The 16,154-nt window shown below is 62.7% G+C and overlaps 1 protein-coding gene across 2 annotated transcripts in view; it reads right to left on the minus strand.

The window, feature by feature from the left end:
- Positions 1-265: 265 nt before the first annotated feature.
- The window catches only part of FAM20C (FAM20C golgi associated secretory pathway kinase), a 33,145-nt gene continuing 17,256 nt past the window's right edge, over positions 266-16,154 (minus strand). Inside the window, exons 4-11 of one of the 2 annotated variants that reach the window (XM_043915517.1) lie at positions 10,356-10,448; positions 9,906-10,021; positions 7,113-7,406; positions 3,020-3,200; positions 2,352-2,461; positions 2,113-2,194; positions 1,526-1,585; positions 266-1,087 (exon numbers count right to left, since the gene is read on the minus strand). In XM_043915517.1, the coding sequence (XP_043771452.1) occupies positions 838-1,087; positions 1,526-1,585; positions 2,113-2,194; positions 2,352-2,461; positions 3,020-3,200; positions 7,113-7,406; positions 9,906-10,021; positions 10,356-10,448 (1,186 nt within the window). In that variant the 3' untranslated portion in view covers positions 266-837. The remainder of the gene's footprint in view (positions 1,088-1,525; positions 1,586-2,112; positions 2,195-2,351; positions 2,462-3,019; positions 3,201-7,112; positions 7,407-9,905; positions 10,022-10,355; positions 10,449-16,154) is intronic. The other variant, XM_043915518.1, reaches the window with a different exon arrangement.

Genomic DNA, 16,154 nt, shown 5'->3' on the forward strand with positions numbered 1-16,154 from the left:
TGTCAGCGGGGCCCTGGGGGGCTGGGTCTCTCCGGCCACCCCTGGCTCAGCCCCAGTGCGTGCCAGCTCCTGCGGGTGAACACGGCGCCCACGTAATGCCAGCCCTGGAGAGACTCGGGGAGCTGCACTCAGTTCCCTGGAAGCAACCACACCAGGCGTGGGACAGGCAGCCCCTTCTTCCAGGACGGACACTGGCCGTGCTCAAGGGTGGACAGGCTGCCGGGCAGCAGGAATTGAGGGACGCAGATGCCAGTGAGGCCCTAGCTCATATTTGCTGAATCTTTATTGCACTTTTACCACATTGCAAACTATTCCACGAAAATGCCTTGAAGGTAGCCAGCCGCATGACCGGTCGCATGTGCACCAGCTCCAGACAGTGCCATGAGGTCAGCGCGGCGGCTGGGGGACGGCTGGTCCTTCACTTCGAAACCCACGCGGTGTTCATCCCTTGACGCGAGTCTGTGAGGGCCCCAGGAGCCTCCTGTGGCCCCGAGAAGGGAGAAGAGTTTCTACTGCGAGCTCAGTCCAGAGTGGGAGCCCTTCTCAGGACCATCTAGACCAGCTGGGTGGCCCCCATATGTGACCTGTGGGGTGGTCAGGGTCTGTACAGATGACATCTCTATGTATGTACATTTACACCAGGTATAAATACAAAATCGTAAGTAAAGGCTTCCTTTCCGTACAAAAGGGTGCTGGCCCACCACCAGGCCGCCTCTGTCCGTGGGCACAGCGTGCGCCCCTGGCTGCCCGGGTCTGAAGTGAGGCACGTGCCCCGGCAGCCGTCTGCCCATGCGGGCTCATGTCCCGGGCGGCTGGCCTGGCTGCGGCCCGCGTTCACTACCTCCCGGCCGCGGCTCTGTGCTCGGGGCCCAGGTCGTCCTCCACGACGCTGTGCAGCCCGTCCTTCTCCACGCAGTCCCTGACCGCCCGCAGCACGATGCGCAGCCGCCGGTCCAGCGCCTCCAGGTGCGGCTGGAACAGCACGGGGGCCACGCGGTCCGCGTGCAGGGACTCGGCCATCAGCAGACTCAGCCGGTGCTCCTCCTTGGCCAGGAGCTGCAGCCGCAGGTACGTGGACCTCCGGATCCTGCCGGAGACGGAGATCAGGCTGGCGCCCGAGGAGCAGCCTGCCTGTGCCCTCACCCCTGCCCCGGATGGGCCTCGGGGGCGCTGGGGAGGGTCCTGCCTGCAGTGGGGTCCGGCAGGCCCCATCCTCTCCAGCAGGAGCGGGGCAGGAGGCAGCCACGGCTCGGCTCAGCCTCTGGGCCAGGGGGAAGCGAAGCAGGAGGCTGGGCCCTACGGCCTGTCTCCCTGGTTGTTAAAGGGAGGGGCTGGTTTCGGGAGTCACATAGTGGGAGAGTAGGGGCCGGGGGCCTCGGTGTTGTCCTCTGCATGGAGGGCGGGCCGTTGTGGGGACAGGGAGCTGGGTCCTGGGAGGGGCACCACCTGGTGGGGTGGGAAGGCTCAGTCTGGCCCGTGGCTGCGGGAGGGCTGGGCTGGGGCATCTGCAGGGGCAGGGTCGTACCTGCAGCACTGCTGTAGAGGCACCAGGATGGACAGCTCGTCGTGAGAGTGCTTCCCAAACCTGATGGAAGAAGGGCAGAGCTGGGGGGTGGGCGGGGGACACGTGGGCAGAGCTGCCAGGCCGCGAGGACCCCTGGGCTGGCTGGGGGGCCCGGATCCTGCTGTCCCCAGCCCCAGACGCAGGGCCTGGGATGAGGCAGGTGCTCAGAAGCCATCTGGCCGCTGGACCGAGCAGACACTCGATGGTGACAGGCCGCGGCCTGGCTGGGTGGACAAGGCCCGAGGGCAGGGCAGCCTCAGCTCCGGCCATAGGGGTGGGGTGAGGGCCCCCCACACAGTGCCCAGGTGCCCAGAGCTGATTCCCCCAGGCGTCTGGGCACTTGCAGCTCTGACCGCCAGAGGGACCTGAGCCCTGCACACACACCCGCTCTGGAGGCCGTCCCACAGCTCACAGGAGCCCTGGCCAGGGCCCTGGGTCACCCCGAGGGGCCTTTAGAGGCCAGGGCATCCCTCCCACGGAGCGCCTGCCCCCTGGGTGTGTCTGGGCTGGGGGACAGCCGGCCCCTCGCGGTGCCTGGAAGGACTCACCCTCTCCCGTTGTCCAAGTGGATGATAAATGTCTCGTTCCCGAACTTCTCGAAGGTCTCGTAGTGATGGCGGTCCATGTTTCCTGTGGGGACAGGCCTGCTGGGAGCCTGCGCGAGGCTCGGAGGCGAGCCCTCCCTCCCCGTCTGGCCTCCACATGGGGAGCACCGAGTACGAGCAAGACCACGGCGGCTGGACCTGAGCTGGGCATTCACCGGGCAGGCCGGGGGCCCTGGACGTACCCATGAGGAAGTCGAAGATGGTCATGTCCATGACATCCAAGATGCGGTGGCTGCTGTCGTAGGGGGGTGTCTGTTTCACCTCCTCGCAGTAGTCAGGGTCCACTTCCCACCTGTAGGGGAACTGGCATCAGAAGGGCAGGCTTCTCTGTAGGACAAGGAGGCCCAAGCCACCCCCTGGGGCTGCCCGGCTCAGCACAGCGGATCCACGGGGCAGCCAGGGGGCCCAAGTGAGAAAAGGTGTCACCGCAGAGTGAAGTCTCTGCAAGTGACAGCTGCCCGCGGTGGGCTGAGGCTGCATCAACAGGAGCATGGGGCCGGAAGGTGACTGAACCACAACACTGGAAGGCCATGTGTGTGGACGGGCTGGGACAGCACACTCACAAGGATGTCTCCATAGCTGGAGGAACAGCGTCTCTCTCAAGAAGGGAAGGGATCTGAAGCCTCGTCCAATCGTGGAGAGACCCCAGGGGGCAGTTGGCCCCCAGTTCCTGTGTGAGAGGCCCTTTCTGATTACTGGCAGCCTCACACTAGCTGTTGCCGCTCACACTGTCTGGCGTGGACGAGACCCCCGGCTCGTTCTCTGCTGCAGGTCAGGCAGAAACCAGCCCTCCCGAGACCCTGGGGAGGCGGGACTCCAGAGGCCCCGGCCCAGCGCGCCCCCAACGCACTCTGCCTTCTTGCGCTTGTGGTATGAGCGTCGCCAGGGGTTCCGCCAGGTCTTCCTCTTGGCCAGGGACAGGTCGGGCAGGAAGGCGGCCAGCGAGCCCTCGATCTGGTCCGGCTTCCCGCACAGGGCGTGTTCCGTAGAGCAGTAGTACGAGCACTCCCCATAGAAGCAGATGTTGTTGGCTGTGGGTGGAGGGGGCAGTCAGCTGGGGCCCTTGGGCGGGGTCTGCGAGTTGGCACTGTGTCAGACTCATCCCTCCTCGGGCGGGGCCCTCCCACAGTCTCACCCTGGACTTCAGCCACCTGCCCGAGCCCTGTGTTGCAGACCACAGGGCCACATGGCTCGGGACACAGAGCTCAGATCGGAATCTGGGTTCTTCCTCATCACCCTCCAAAGTAAGCCTGGGGTCTGTGGAGGTTCTGTTCAGTCGTTTGCAAAAGGCCCTCATTCCAAACTGAGGCAGCGTGGGGGAGATGATTGCAATCGTGACCAAATAAGCACCCAGTACTTGCACAAGAACCCTTCCGTCTCAGTAATAAAAAGGTCACCCAATCTGTAAATGGGCAAAGGAGTTCAAGGATCCTTCTCAAAAGAAAATATAGAAATGGCCAACAAGGACAGGGAAAGATGCTGGGCACCGTGAGTCACCAGGGAAATGCAAATCAAATCCACAATTTCTCACCCACTAGGACAGTTTTGATGAAAAGAACAGATAATAACCAGTGTTGTTGAGGGTGTGGAGAAATTGGCTGCACCCTGATACAGCCGTGGTGGGAATGTCAAATGGTGCAGCTGTTATGAAAAACAGTCAGAAAGTTGGATACAGAACCGGTGACCCGGGCATCCAGCTCCCGGGCACATGCCCACACAGACACTAGACACAGATGTTCCCAGCAGACCGTCCCGAGTCAGCGTGGCTTGTCTGAAACATGGGACAGCATTTACCACAAAAGGAATGAAGTGGCACACCGCATGGATGAACCATGAACATTACAGACAGAGCCAGACACCGTGCACTTGAAACCCTGGGAACAGACAAACCTACACAGAAGCTGCAGGCTCTCAGAGCAGAGGGGAGGGGAGGGTGGGGTGACTTTGAACAGTGATGGTTTCTTTCAGGGTGAGCAAATATCCTGGAATCAGTGGGGACTGTTGCACAACACGGAGAATGCACTAAAAACCACTGAACTGCACACTTCAAACACTGGACTTGAGACGTGTGGGTCACATCCCCACAAGAGGAGAGATTGAGAAGCGCCCCTGTGCGGGGCGGCGGGTGAGTCTGTGCGTCGTTCTCCTACGGAGCCGTGTTCTCGCGCTCCATCACTGCCTTTGTTTGAGGGGGAAACAAGCCCCGAGCCCATAGCCCCTCCACACCAGCCCCCGCCCCGCCAACAGCAAAGCCTGCCCCCACCCTGCACCTCAGGGTCCTGCAGCCACTGCTGCAGACCCGGCAGATCAAAGACCGCTCAGCCTGAGGTCTCTTGTGTCGACACGATTCAATCTCAGCCCCGCTTTCAGGAGGAAAATCCTCTCCGAGCCCTGGAATTCGTATCTGTAACCCCTAAGCCTAAGCTGGCTTTAGACGGAGTCATGTGAAGAGACAGGCATTTCCTGGGCCCACAGCCTTTTCCTAGTCAGAAACCCAAACCCTGCCTGTACCGGGCCGTCAGGGTGGGGCTCTGCAGCCCTGTGCGGGGCCAGGGCCTTCACCCCGCTGAGCCTCGGTTTCGGAACACGGGGCTATGCAGCTCTTGACCGGGGGAGCAGAGAGGGGCGGCCCACAGCCCGCCTCCGCGCGTGGAGAGGCTGGGCTTGGGGAGGCAGTGCCCGTTCCCCTTGACTGTGACGCCCAGGGCAGCTCAGGGCAGCAGGCCAGACGGTGGGGAGGACCCGAGGATTCAGACAGGAAGGGCTCCCTGGGGAGGGCCCTTGTCTCTGAGGATCAGGGGTCCCAGCCTGCCAGCCTGAGGGTCCCGGAGAATCCAGGCCGGTTCCTCTCTGAATGTTTTGGGGCTTTGCTGGAGGGAGGGGTGAGTCCTTGCCCATCTCCGACGCCCCGTGGGTGTGTGGGGGGTGTCACAAGGGGTGGGGGTGCTGGGGAGGGGTCTGTCAGCTCTGGGAACCCGTCTGGCCCCCGGCGGGAGTCTGGACACTATCCGCAGAGTGACAGAGGCCCAGGGACCACCCCACCAGTCCCGGGCCAGCGTGGGAAGAGTTGGTTTAAAGGTGGCTGAGTGGCGGGGAGGGGCAGGAGAGGCTGGGGGGTGCACGACGCCCTCTCCCCATCCGCCGCGCCCCCTCGCCGTCCCCCCCCCCCCCCCAGTGCACCTCACCGCCCATGGCCTAGAGATGCGCAGGAGGATGCGGGCTGATCTCGGGATAAGAGACGTGGTGACGGAGTCACCAGGAAAGCAGGAGAAAGGTGTCGCACAGCAGACACAGGCTTGGCTGCGGGCCCCCACTCAGTCCTGCGGTGACGGGCACTCGGCTGCCCCCACCTGACACTGCCCCCCCCGATGCTGCCCCCGGCTGGCCGGCCACCCCCACCTCTCAGCCCATCGGACACCCCAGTTTCCGCGGGCTGCACACGTCTCCCTGATCTTGACGGACCCTGGAGCAGGGCTACTCAGGGCCCTGAGGCTGGAGGCAGTGGCGTGGACTGGCCTCCCGCAAACTCTGCCTCTGCAGCCCTCCTGGTGTGCTTCTACACCCCCCGACGGGCGCAGAAATGCCAGCAAAGCAGAAACGCTCCAAACGGAATCTGAACAGGCCTCATTTTCTACAGTGAGATCAAAGCTGGTTCCTGTTAGCCTGCTGCTGCTTAAGAGAAAACCAAATGCTTCCCAAGGCTCTCGGGGAGAAATCTGGCTGACGGAGCAGAGACGGTGGGAACAGAAACAGTCTGGGCAGAGAGGGCGGGTGTCGGAGGCAGCAGGCGGAGCTGAGCCGGAAGCCAGCAGCTCCGAGGACAGGGTGCAGGAGCGCATCCAGGTGGGGCCCGGATGCCAAGCGGGGACCCACAGGCCTGGGAGAGCGGGCGGGAGCTGGGGCCCCCGCAGTCCTGCCTCTGGGACTGACCGGGCTGAGCGATGGTGCTGCTCGGGGCAAGGGGGGTGTCAGCGCCCGCAGACGCCGGCATCCGCCGGTGCTCAGGAGACCAGGGAGACCCGGGCCTGGGTGCGGACGGGTGTGAGGGTGGGGCGGGTCGCCAGCATCTCAGATCACCCGCCTAGACTAACAAATGACTGTCTGCTGACCACGGAAAGGAGCCCTTGCTCCTTTACAAACCTCCGTAAGACAACACAGCTCTAGGAACATGGCAGGGGCGCAGCTATGAGGCCCCTGGGCCCCAGAGGAAGGGAAATCCAGCAGAGAAACTCCTTGATTCGTGTCCATTTCTTGAGATTTCAGACTTCAGTCCCTCCCCTTCCTTGCGACAAGTTATTCTGTCCCTTCTGCTCGGTATCATCAACTGGTTCAGAAACCAAAGAGAAAACACTGGACAGGCTGCGGAACTGGTGACTCAGGGTCATGCCACGGCGGGAGAGACAGAGCCCAGTGCTCCCGCCCCCCGGCGAGAGGCCGGTGGAAGCAGTCCCTTCCGGCCGGAAGGCGGGCTATGGCTGTATGGGAGTCGCAGGGCTGGGAGGGGACCCGAGGGATGGACCGGTCACCTTTGCTGTGAGGACGCTCCAGGTGTAGCGAAACCGCTCAGATTCCAAGTGGCAACTAAACCATTTAAAGCTGGGGTGTGGGGATGGGGGGCCACTGGGGGCTGTGTGAGGCTGTGTCCCCTGGACGTGACCGAGGTGGGCACACACCCCCACAGGCCGGCGGGGCCCAGGCAGGGTGGCCGGGAGGACCTCAGACACCCTCCCAACAACGCTCTCGTCCGGGCCCTTGATTTCGTCACGTGGGCCAGACACTTGTTCACAGGGGATGGAGTCCTTTTGCCTCGGGGATCCCATCCTGCTCTCCTCTCTATGGGCTCGGAGAGGAGGAACCCTGAGCAGCGGGTGACAAAGACGTCCCCTGACGGAACTAGGGCTGAGTTCTGACCAGCTCATCATGAGGCCGAGAAGTGTGCTGACCTACAAGGAAGGGGCTTCTGGGCCAGCGGATCTTTAGACTCGGCGAGTGCAGGGCTTCGTGTGGATTCTGTCTGTGTGAACTGGCTGGGCAGGTGCCTGGCACGGCTGAGGCGTCTCTGTGGGGTCGGGGAACAGGGCCACACCCTGTGGGGTCTTGGTGGCCCAGCTGGGTCACTCCACTCCACTGTGCCGGCATCACTGGGACAATGCAAAATGTTCCAAGACGAAATACAAGCGACAAAAGCCCCAGGATGTAGGAGGGGTTCCTCGTGGTCCAGCCTTGGGAGGGGGCACCTGGCCAAAAGGGGGTGGTCAGAAAGGGAGCCCCAAGGGTCAGATCTGACACAAGCGGGCAGACAACTCCTCCGTGTATGTGCTGAAGGGTGACACCATGGAGTCGGGGCCTCGTGCACCTGGAGTGGGCAGGCCCAAGGGCGGGGCAGTGCCAACCCTCCAAGGAGCAGTGAGGCTGCCCTGCCCACAGAGCCCTGAGCCACGGCAGGGTCTTTACGGGGTGTTTTTAATCTGGGGGCATCCAGAGGACAGAGGTCCACTCTAGCTGCACCACCTGGAGAAGACTTCCCAGGAGGCTGGGAGTTCACCTCAGTCTTTGGTAGCAACATCTTCCCCAGACCAGGGGTGGTGTTGGGAACAGTGAGACCACCTGGCAGCTCTGAGACTTAGGGCTCGTGGTGCAGGGTGACGCACACACAGCCGCCGGGCAAGGGTGACGTGCAACAGCTGAACCAGGGTGACGCGCACACAGCAGCCCAGCCAGGGTGATGCACACACAGCTGCCGAACCAGGGTGATGCGCACACAGCCGCCAGGCCAGGGTGACGCTCACACAGCCGCCGGGCCAGGGTGACGCTCACACAGCCGCCGGGCCAGGGTGATGCGCACACAGCCGCCGGGCCAGGGTGATGCGCACACCAGCCGCTGGGCCAGGGTGACGCGCACACAGCCGCCGGGCAAGGGTGACGCGCAACAGCTGAACCAGGGTGACGCGCACACAGCCGCCGGGCCAGAGTGACGCTCACACAGCCGCCGGGCCAGGGTGACGCACACACAGCCGAACCAGGGTGATTTGCACACAGCCGCCGGGCCAGGGTGACACACACACAGCCGCCGGGCCAGGGTGATGCACAACAGCCAAGCCAGGGTGACGCACACACAGCCGCTGAACCAGGGTGAAGCACTCACAGCTGCTGGGCCAGGGTGACGTGCACACAGCCGAGCCAGGGTGATGCGCAACAGCTGAACCAGGGTGATTTGCACACAGCAGCTGAACCAGGGTGACGCACACACAGCCGCCGGGCCAGGGTGAAGCACACACAGCCACTGGGCCAGGGTGATGCACAACAGCCAAACCAGGGTGATGCGCACACAGCAGCCGAGCCAGGGTGACGCACACACAGCCGCCGGGCCAGGGTGATGCACACACAGCCGCCGGGCCAGGGTGAAGCACACACAGCCGCCGGGCCAGGGTGATGCATACACAGCCACCGGGCCAGGGTGATGCACAACAGCCGAGCCAGGGTGACACACACACAGCCGCCGGGCCAGGGTGATGCACACACAGCCGCCGGGCCAGGGTGATGCACAACAGCCGAGCCAGGGTGACGCACACACAGCCGCCGGGCCAGGGTGACGCACACACAGCTGCCGGGCCAGGGTGATGCACACACAGCCGCTGAACCAGGGTGAAGCACACACAGCTGCTGGGCCAGGGTGACGTGCACACAGCTGAGCCAGGGTGATGCGCAACAGCTGAACCAGGGTGATTTGCACACAGCAGCTGAGCCAGGGTGACGCACACACAGCCGCCGGGCCAGGGTGAAGCACACACAGCCACCGGGCCAGGGTGATGCACACACAGCCGAGCCAGGGTGACGCGCACACAGCAGCTGAGCCAGGGTGACGCACACACAGCTGCCGGGCCAGGGTGATGCACACACAGCCACCGGGCCAGGGTGAAGCACACACAGCCGCCGGGCCAGGGTGATGCACACACAGCCGCCGGGCCAGGGTGATGCACAACAGCCAAACCAGGGTGATGCGCACACAGCAGCCGAGCCAGGGTGACACACACACAGCTGCCGGGCCAGGGTGAAGCACACACAGCCACCGGGCCAGGGTGATGCACACACAGCCACCGGGCCAGGGTGATGCATAACAGCCAAACCAGGGTGATGCGCACACAGCAGCCGAGCCAGGGTGATGCACACACAGCTGCCGGGCCAGGGTGATGCACACACAGCCGCCAGGCCAGGGTGAAGCACACACAGCCGCCGGGCCAGGGTGATGCAGACACAGCCGCCGGGCCAGGGTGATGCACAACAGCCGAGCCAGGGTGATGCACAACAGCCGAACCAGGGTGATGCGCACACAGCCACCGGGCCAGGGTGACGCACACACAGCCGCTGGGCCAGGGTGACGCACACACAGCCGCCGGGCCAGGGTGATGCGCACACAGCCGAACCAGGGTGACCCACACACAGCCGAGCCAGGGTGATGTGCACACAGCAGCTGAGCCAGGGTGACGCACACACAGCTGCTGGGCCAGGGTGACGTGCACACAGCCGCCGAGCCAGGCCACTCATGGGGTAGGGGCGGTCCTGGGCCCCCGGGGAAGGGGGTCACCCGGGGAGGGGGTCACTCGGAGGGGGTCACCCAGGGAAAGAGGTCACCCAGGGAGGGAGCTCATTGGGGAGGGAGGTCACCTGGGGAAGGAGGTCACCCAGGGAGGGAGCTGAGGTCACCTGGGGAGGGAGCTCATTGGGGAGGGGGTCACCTGGGGAGATGAAGAAGGTTCTCCACAGCTTCTTGTCCCTCGTGACGTCTCGGATCTCCTTAGTCATGTTGACCAGCCTGCCGGCCACGGGAGGGACCCGGCGGAAATCCAGGATCCTGGCGGAAGGACCGGGAGAGGCGTCCTCACCTCGTGCTCTCTGTCTGCTCCACCGGATCTGAATGGACTTGCTCTCCTCTGTCAGGCCCCAACCTCCCCCCCTCCCCAGCAGCCAGGGGCCCCGCCGAGCCCAAAAGAAGTCTGCCCTCTTCCGCAGAGCTACCCCAGACCCGGGGCCACCAAAGGAAGGGCCGTTCTGTGGGACTTGTGACCTTGGGTCTCTCCAGAGAAGCGGACACCCCGGGTCTTCTGGCCCTTACTCCTGACAGCCAGCCCACAGCAGCCTGTGCCTGCACGGTGACGATGACACAGCGTGCCTGAGGGAGGACTCACCTGTCCAGGTGGAAGGCGGCGATCTCCGCATTGTGCCTCTCGTAGTCAGAGAAGTAGAAGAAGTCGGGAGGCGTCTCCTGCTCCCTTGTTTGCCTGGAGAGAACAGGACAAGACAGGAGGAGTTTTCATGGCTGAATCCTCCCAGTGGAAAGGGGCGTAGCTCGTGCAGCTCCGAGAAGCTGACTATCAGACTCCCAGGGATCCTGGGAGCAAGTGTTAAATGTAGTCACGGGGAGGGCCCTGCTCCGAGGCCTCTGCTCTGCTGGAGGCAGAGGTCTCACGCCTTCTTGGAGTCTCCCCAAGCTCAGTCAGCCTCCCCTCCCCACCAGCCTGCAGCTCCCAGCATAAAAGGGGTCTTCAGTCCAAGGAATTCAGTCCTCAGTCAGAGGAATTCGGAGTTTGGGTAAAGGTCCTACGGGGCGCATGTGAGCACCCTGAAAGCTCTGCCAAGGCCTGCAGCCTGGCCCATGGGGTTCACTGCAGGCACCGTGTTCTGTACGCGTGAGACCTGCCGGCTAAGCTCTCACCGCGATCTGTTGCCTCTTCCTCAGAGGTGGCTCCTTCCCAAGCCTCCCCTGGCCCACAGTGAGCACGGCCACCCCGTCCCTCGCATCCCAAGCCTCTAGGAAGCCCCGCTGGGCCGGCCGCCCCATCTCCGTGTGCGCGTGTGGTGAGGGGAGCACAGCCCGGCCCTGCCGGGGCCCCACATCCCCCCGAGACGGGAGGACTGAGGAGGTCCAGGAGCCCACGGCTCTGATATCCTGGGCACCCCCGTGAGCAGCAGGCAGCCCCCCCACCCAGCCATGCGCAGGACAGTGCTGAAGGGCGGACGTCACCCTGCGAAAGTCAGTCACCCTGCAAACACAGTGACAGCCGGTGTTTAACCTCACACATGGGGACACCTGCCCCCGTCCGAGGCTGAGCGGGAGCGAACAAACTCCCTGGATGAGATCCAGGTCTGCTTCGGGCCTGCCTCCACCGCCGGGACCCTCTCTTCAGAAGGCACCACCGGGAGGAAGCGCAGCCCTCAAGCTACAAGAATCTGCAAAGGTCACAACCTTTCCCCGAGCTGGGAACACGGATCCAGCCTCCTGTGGCCTGGCCCACACCTCCCCTCAGGGCAGAGGCCAAGGCCAGGCTGGAACGCACCAGCCCAGGAGATGCAGCCCATTTTCCAGGTGACGCTCCCCAGCCTGCTCCCCAGTCTGAGGCCTTCCTCCCCGGTATGCAGCAAGGCTCGGCCAGAGCCCCGGAGCCGCCCACCAGCACCGCCAGCCACACGTGCGCAGGTGCTGGGACCACACAGCCACCCTCGGGATGTGAGGCTCAGGCCGGCAGGTTGCACGTCCACTGGTGGGCCCCTCACTCCCTGTGCTCTTAGAGCACCTGACAGGACACACCCTCCTCCACGCTTCCCTGAATGTCACCTGAATCAGCTTTTCCAGGAACCAGCTTGTGACTGGCAAGAGACCACTGCTCACAGTTCCAGCAGGGGTAACACTGGCCAGGGCAGGACTCTGGCTGGGGCAGCCTGGCCTTGCCCCGGGCCCTCTGTGAGACTCACAGGGTTACACGCACGGCTGCTCGTGGCCCAGGTGCAGGCCACCTTGTCCCCAGGTGTGGGTTTCTCCTTCACAGACCCTGGAGGGGGCTGGCACACAGGGGGCTGCAGGGCACCCAGCAGAAGGGAAGGCCACACTAGCAAAGGTTCTGAGACTTCGTGGAGACCGAGTCCGGGTTTCTTGGTGGAATATCCTGATTTTAAATGCTGGCAAGTCAGTTTTTTAAGAAGACGCTGTGGTTCAAACCAAATAAGTGCAGCTCCCTCGCTGGAAGCAGCCCACGGCCCTGTGTCTGCAGCTGCTGGCGGGCTGGGCATTTCTGAGGTTGAAAGCGGCTGCTGACCCAAGTCCCTGGTTGAGCTGAGCACTGTCTACACAGCGCTGGTTCTCCAGAGTTTAACTGGAAAAGGGGTGGTGCAGATTTCAGCAGGTTTCTTTTCTGCAGACCCTCTGTGCGCCTGGAGCATGCAGACCTCAGGACGGCCCCCTCCGAGAGGCGTCTTCCAGTCGCCTGCAAACCCCGCCCCACACGTCCCTGGCCTTTTATTTTCTCAGTCTGTTGTGGAATTAAGAATTATTTTTGTTGGAAAGTATGTCAGAACTCACTGCCAGCCTGTGGCGCAGAGCCCTCCAAACAGAGCCCTTTAAAAAGTGCGGTGCAGCGGGCCCTCAGACCCCGCCCAGGGCTCCCCACCCCGTCCCAGGGTTCCGGTCACCAAGTCTGCTGGGTGTGGCCTGCACTGCCCTCCCCAGCCCCGCGCGGTTCAGCAGGACCTCCGTCCTCAGTCACCACCACCACTATCGCTTTGGCCTTTGTCCCTTGCCTTGACCTTGGCTCACCCCAGTGAGGTCATCTGGAATGCAGGTGGCTCTGAGCCCATGGCTCTGGGAGAAGACCAGACACTTCCTGGAGGCTCTGTGACCAGGTTCCAGAACAGTTCCTTGCTCCTTCCCGTCTCCCACCTGGGGGTTTCCCAGTGACCTTCGTCCCTGGGCCATTCACGGGAAGGCAGCTCTGCTTACCCACTGCCGGATGCCCTTCCAGCAGCCCAGGCCTGAGAGGAGACCATGGGGTTCAGGGCTGTGAGTGTGTGGGGAGGGGGGTGGGTGGTGGATGCTGGCGTGTCCAGGGCCCAGCTGCTGAGCCTGGCACAACCTGGGAGTGTCCGTGGGAAGCCGGGGGCCAGGGCACTGACTCCTCTGGGGGGACTAGGGCTTCTTTCCTCATCTGTCTGCCCACTTTTCTGCCACTTTCTGGGTTGCGCTGGGGAGCAGCAGGTACTTTGGAAAAGTACTGAACCCAGCGCACCAGGCAGGAGAGTGGACTCGGCTGAACCAGGTCACCTGGAAGCCTCTTCTTCCTTCAGGTGCCCTGGCAGAAGCTGTGCTCAGGTGCGGGAGGGGAGGCGTGGGGTGAGGCCCGTCACAGGCCTTTTCCTGGGAAGGGGGGCGTGCGGATGTGAACAGGAGGTGCTGTTGGAGTTGGGGCTGGCTGGGCACCCGCGGCTCACCCTGAGCGGGTGGAGGGGGTGTCCGGGGGAGTGGAGATCAGCGTTCCCTAGAGCTCAGGTGTGCGGTCCTCCTCTGCTCACTGGGAGGGACTGGGGCTGATGGCAGTGCCCCCCACCCGCAACCGGGACCTCCTGGGAGGAGGAGCCTTCTGGGGCCCACCCCCACGGAGAGCAGGCAACACCTGGAGTCCCCACACTGCCTCGGAGGTCAGCCCGGCACCCCGGCCTGGGGCCTGCGCGGCAGAGAAATGAAAAGCCTTAAGGCTGACTTCCTGGTAAAACAGCAACTGAGGAATAAGGCAAACCATGGGTTAGGTGGCCGCTGGAGTGAAAGAGGGCCTTGGCAGTGGTGACAGGGTGAGAAGGGGCAGACAGACAGAAGTTGGTGGAAATGAGGAGGCCTCAGAACGTCACACGCCTCCTGGCTCAGAGAGGCCACCAGAGAGCAGGCTCTGCAGGGCACCCTAATACCTTCAAACCCCAGGCCCGTGAAACCCTGCCAGTGCTCTGGGCCTCGTGCGTGTCCTTCTCTCCTGCCTCTCCAGAGGACCACGGCCAAGCCCTTTCCTTTAGAAGGACTTCCTTGAGCTCAGAAGAAAGCACCATAATACCCGATTGTGCTTGTTCAGACTAAAGTGAGACTGACTACTATGCTGACCTCTCCCAGGAAATCTGTGATCTAAATCCCCAGAACCTATGAACATGCTACCTTAAATGGAAAGAGGAACTCTGCAGATGTGATCTAGTTAAGGATCTTGAGATGCAGAGATTATCCTGGATTATCTCCATGGGCCCAACATCATCAAAAGTGTCCTTAAAAGAGGGAGGCGCAGGGAGACTTGAAGGCAGGAAGGCAACATTGATGGCTTTGAAGACAGAGGCTCCGGGAGGGGGTCTGCTTCCTTCTCCAGCGTCCCTCAGCAGAAAGCCAACTCCCTACAGTCTCTGGAAGCCCACAGCCCACAGATCCATTTTAGATTCAGACCTCCAGAACCGTAAGAGACTAGGGCTGTGTGGCGTTAAGCCACTACACTTGTGATCATGTTTCAGAGCAGCATCAGGAGACGAATATGGAATCTTTGGCAACAGCACAGCAACACAAAGGACACAGGATTTAGCAACCTTGGAAAGGTTGTGAAATTCGGTCTGTTTCCTCCAGAGCTGGTCATGCTGAAACCACCACACTTTTAAGAAATGACGCAGAAGGTTTTGAGAGAAGGCGCCTCTGTTTCCACAGAAGCCTCGTGGGCCCTCCTTGGGCTGCACGATTCATTCTTGGGCAGCCTCTCAAGGCTCTGACCGTTGTCCCTGTTTTTGGTTATTTTTAATTTTTTGCTGAGAGGCAGGTGGGATCTCAGTTCCCCAAGCAGGGATTGAAGCCCCTTCGCTGGGAGCATGGCGTCCTAACCACTGGACTGCCAGGGAAGTCCCCTGTTCTTGTTTTAATGACACAAGTGGTCTGCAGAAACACACAGCTGGAAAGGGCAGGCCCTGGTCAGGAACTGGGTGTCCGAGGCTCTTTCTTCTGGGCTCCCAAAGTCAGACATGGCTCCAGTTGTGGGGCCTGAAAATCTGCATTTCCTCAGGGATCAGAACTACCTCCAGGCAGAGTGAGGGTCGAAGGTGCTGGCCCCCAGCCACCTGGTCAGGCGTCTGTGCTCACAGGGGAGAAGAGGCCACAGCCCCAGAGGTTCAGCAGCAAAAACCATCCCTGTGTCCCCAAGAAAGGTCCTGGCTCCTGGGGAGGACGTGCCCCCTGGGGGGTGCATCTAGTCCCTGCGAAGTGCTGCCCCAGCTCCCACAGGGCTTCACCGTGGTGCCCCCCGGGGCTGCTGCTGGACCACTGTCCCCTCCACAGAGGAGCAGCGCCCCGGCTGTTCCCACTGTTACCATCAGCATCTCAGCCTTCCTCAACTTGTGGGAAAACAGAGAACTTTTGCTTTGGTTAAAAATAGAGTAAATTGGCAGCTTATGACCAGAATCTGTGAAGGAACAAAAGCCAACACTTAACCGGCTCTTCCTCCGAGCAGAGTGCCCTGCTGAGGGCTTTCTGTGAGCACACTCCCTGGGCTGTGACGCAGAGTGTCTCCCGCCCTGTAGGCAATGACACAGCCAGTGAGGGGGTCCAGCTCGCAGACAGAGGGGCCCCAGCGCAGGGCCCAGCCCATGGGGATCCCGGGCTGAGACACGAGGCTGGGGGTGTCCCGGGCGGGAGGGGGCCCCTCTGCCCTGGACGTCTGGGAGGAACACTGGTGGGGAAGCTCTGCCCACCCAGGCCCGCCCTGGCTGCCACCCTCGCCAGGGTGACGGAGCGGGTGCGCCCCTGACGCCCTCTGTGAAGTGTGGCAGGTACGGTGGCTCGGGAGGGGGGACACCTGCAGGGGGGAGCAGAGCCCCGCGCACCCCGCCCCACCCCGCCAGCCTGTGCAGAGGGGGACGGGGCCACGCACTCCCACGCGGTGAGCAAGAGAGAGGGCAGCTAATCTCAGGTCAAACTCTGGAAAGAAAGCACCTGTGCTCAGGGCACACACATCTGTCACACGTCTTTCCCGTGTCCCCGCCTGTGCCGAGGGCCCCCAGGTGCCTGAGCTCAGGACGGAAGCTGAGGCCCAGACAGCGGGGCCTGCCGCGCGTCAGGCGGGAACGGGAGCATCCCAGGGCTGGTGAGGTGGCGGCGGCGGGTGGGGAGCTGCCCCTGCAGGTCCCCACAGATAGCGCAGGGCTCC

The sequence above is a fragment of the Cervus elaphus genome, chromosome 10 (genome assembly GCF_910594005.1).
Source record: "Cervus elaphus chromosome 10, mCerEla1.1, whole genome shotgun sequence".
Classification (NCBI taxonomy): Eukaryota; Metazoa; Chordata; class Mammalia; order Artiodactyla; family Cervidae; genus Cervus; species Cervus elaphus.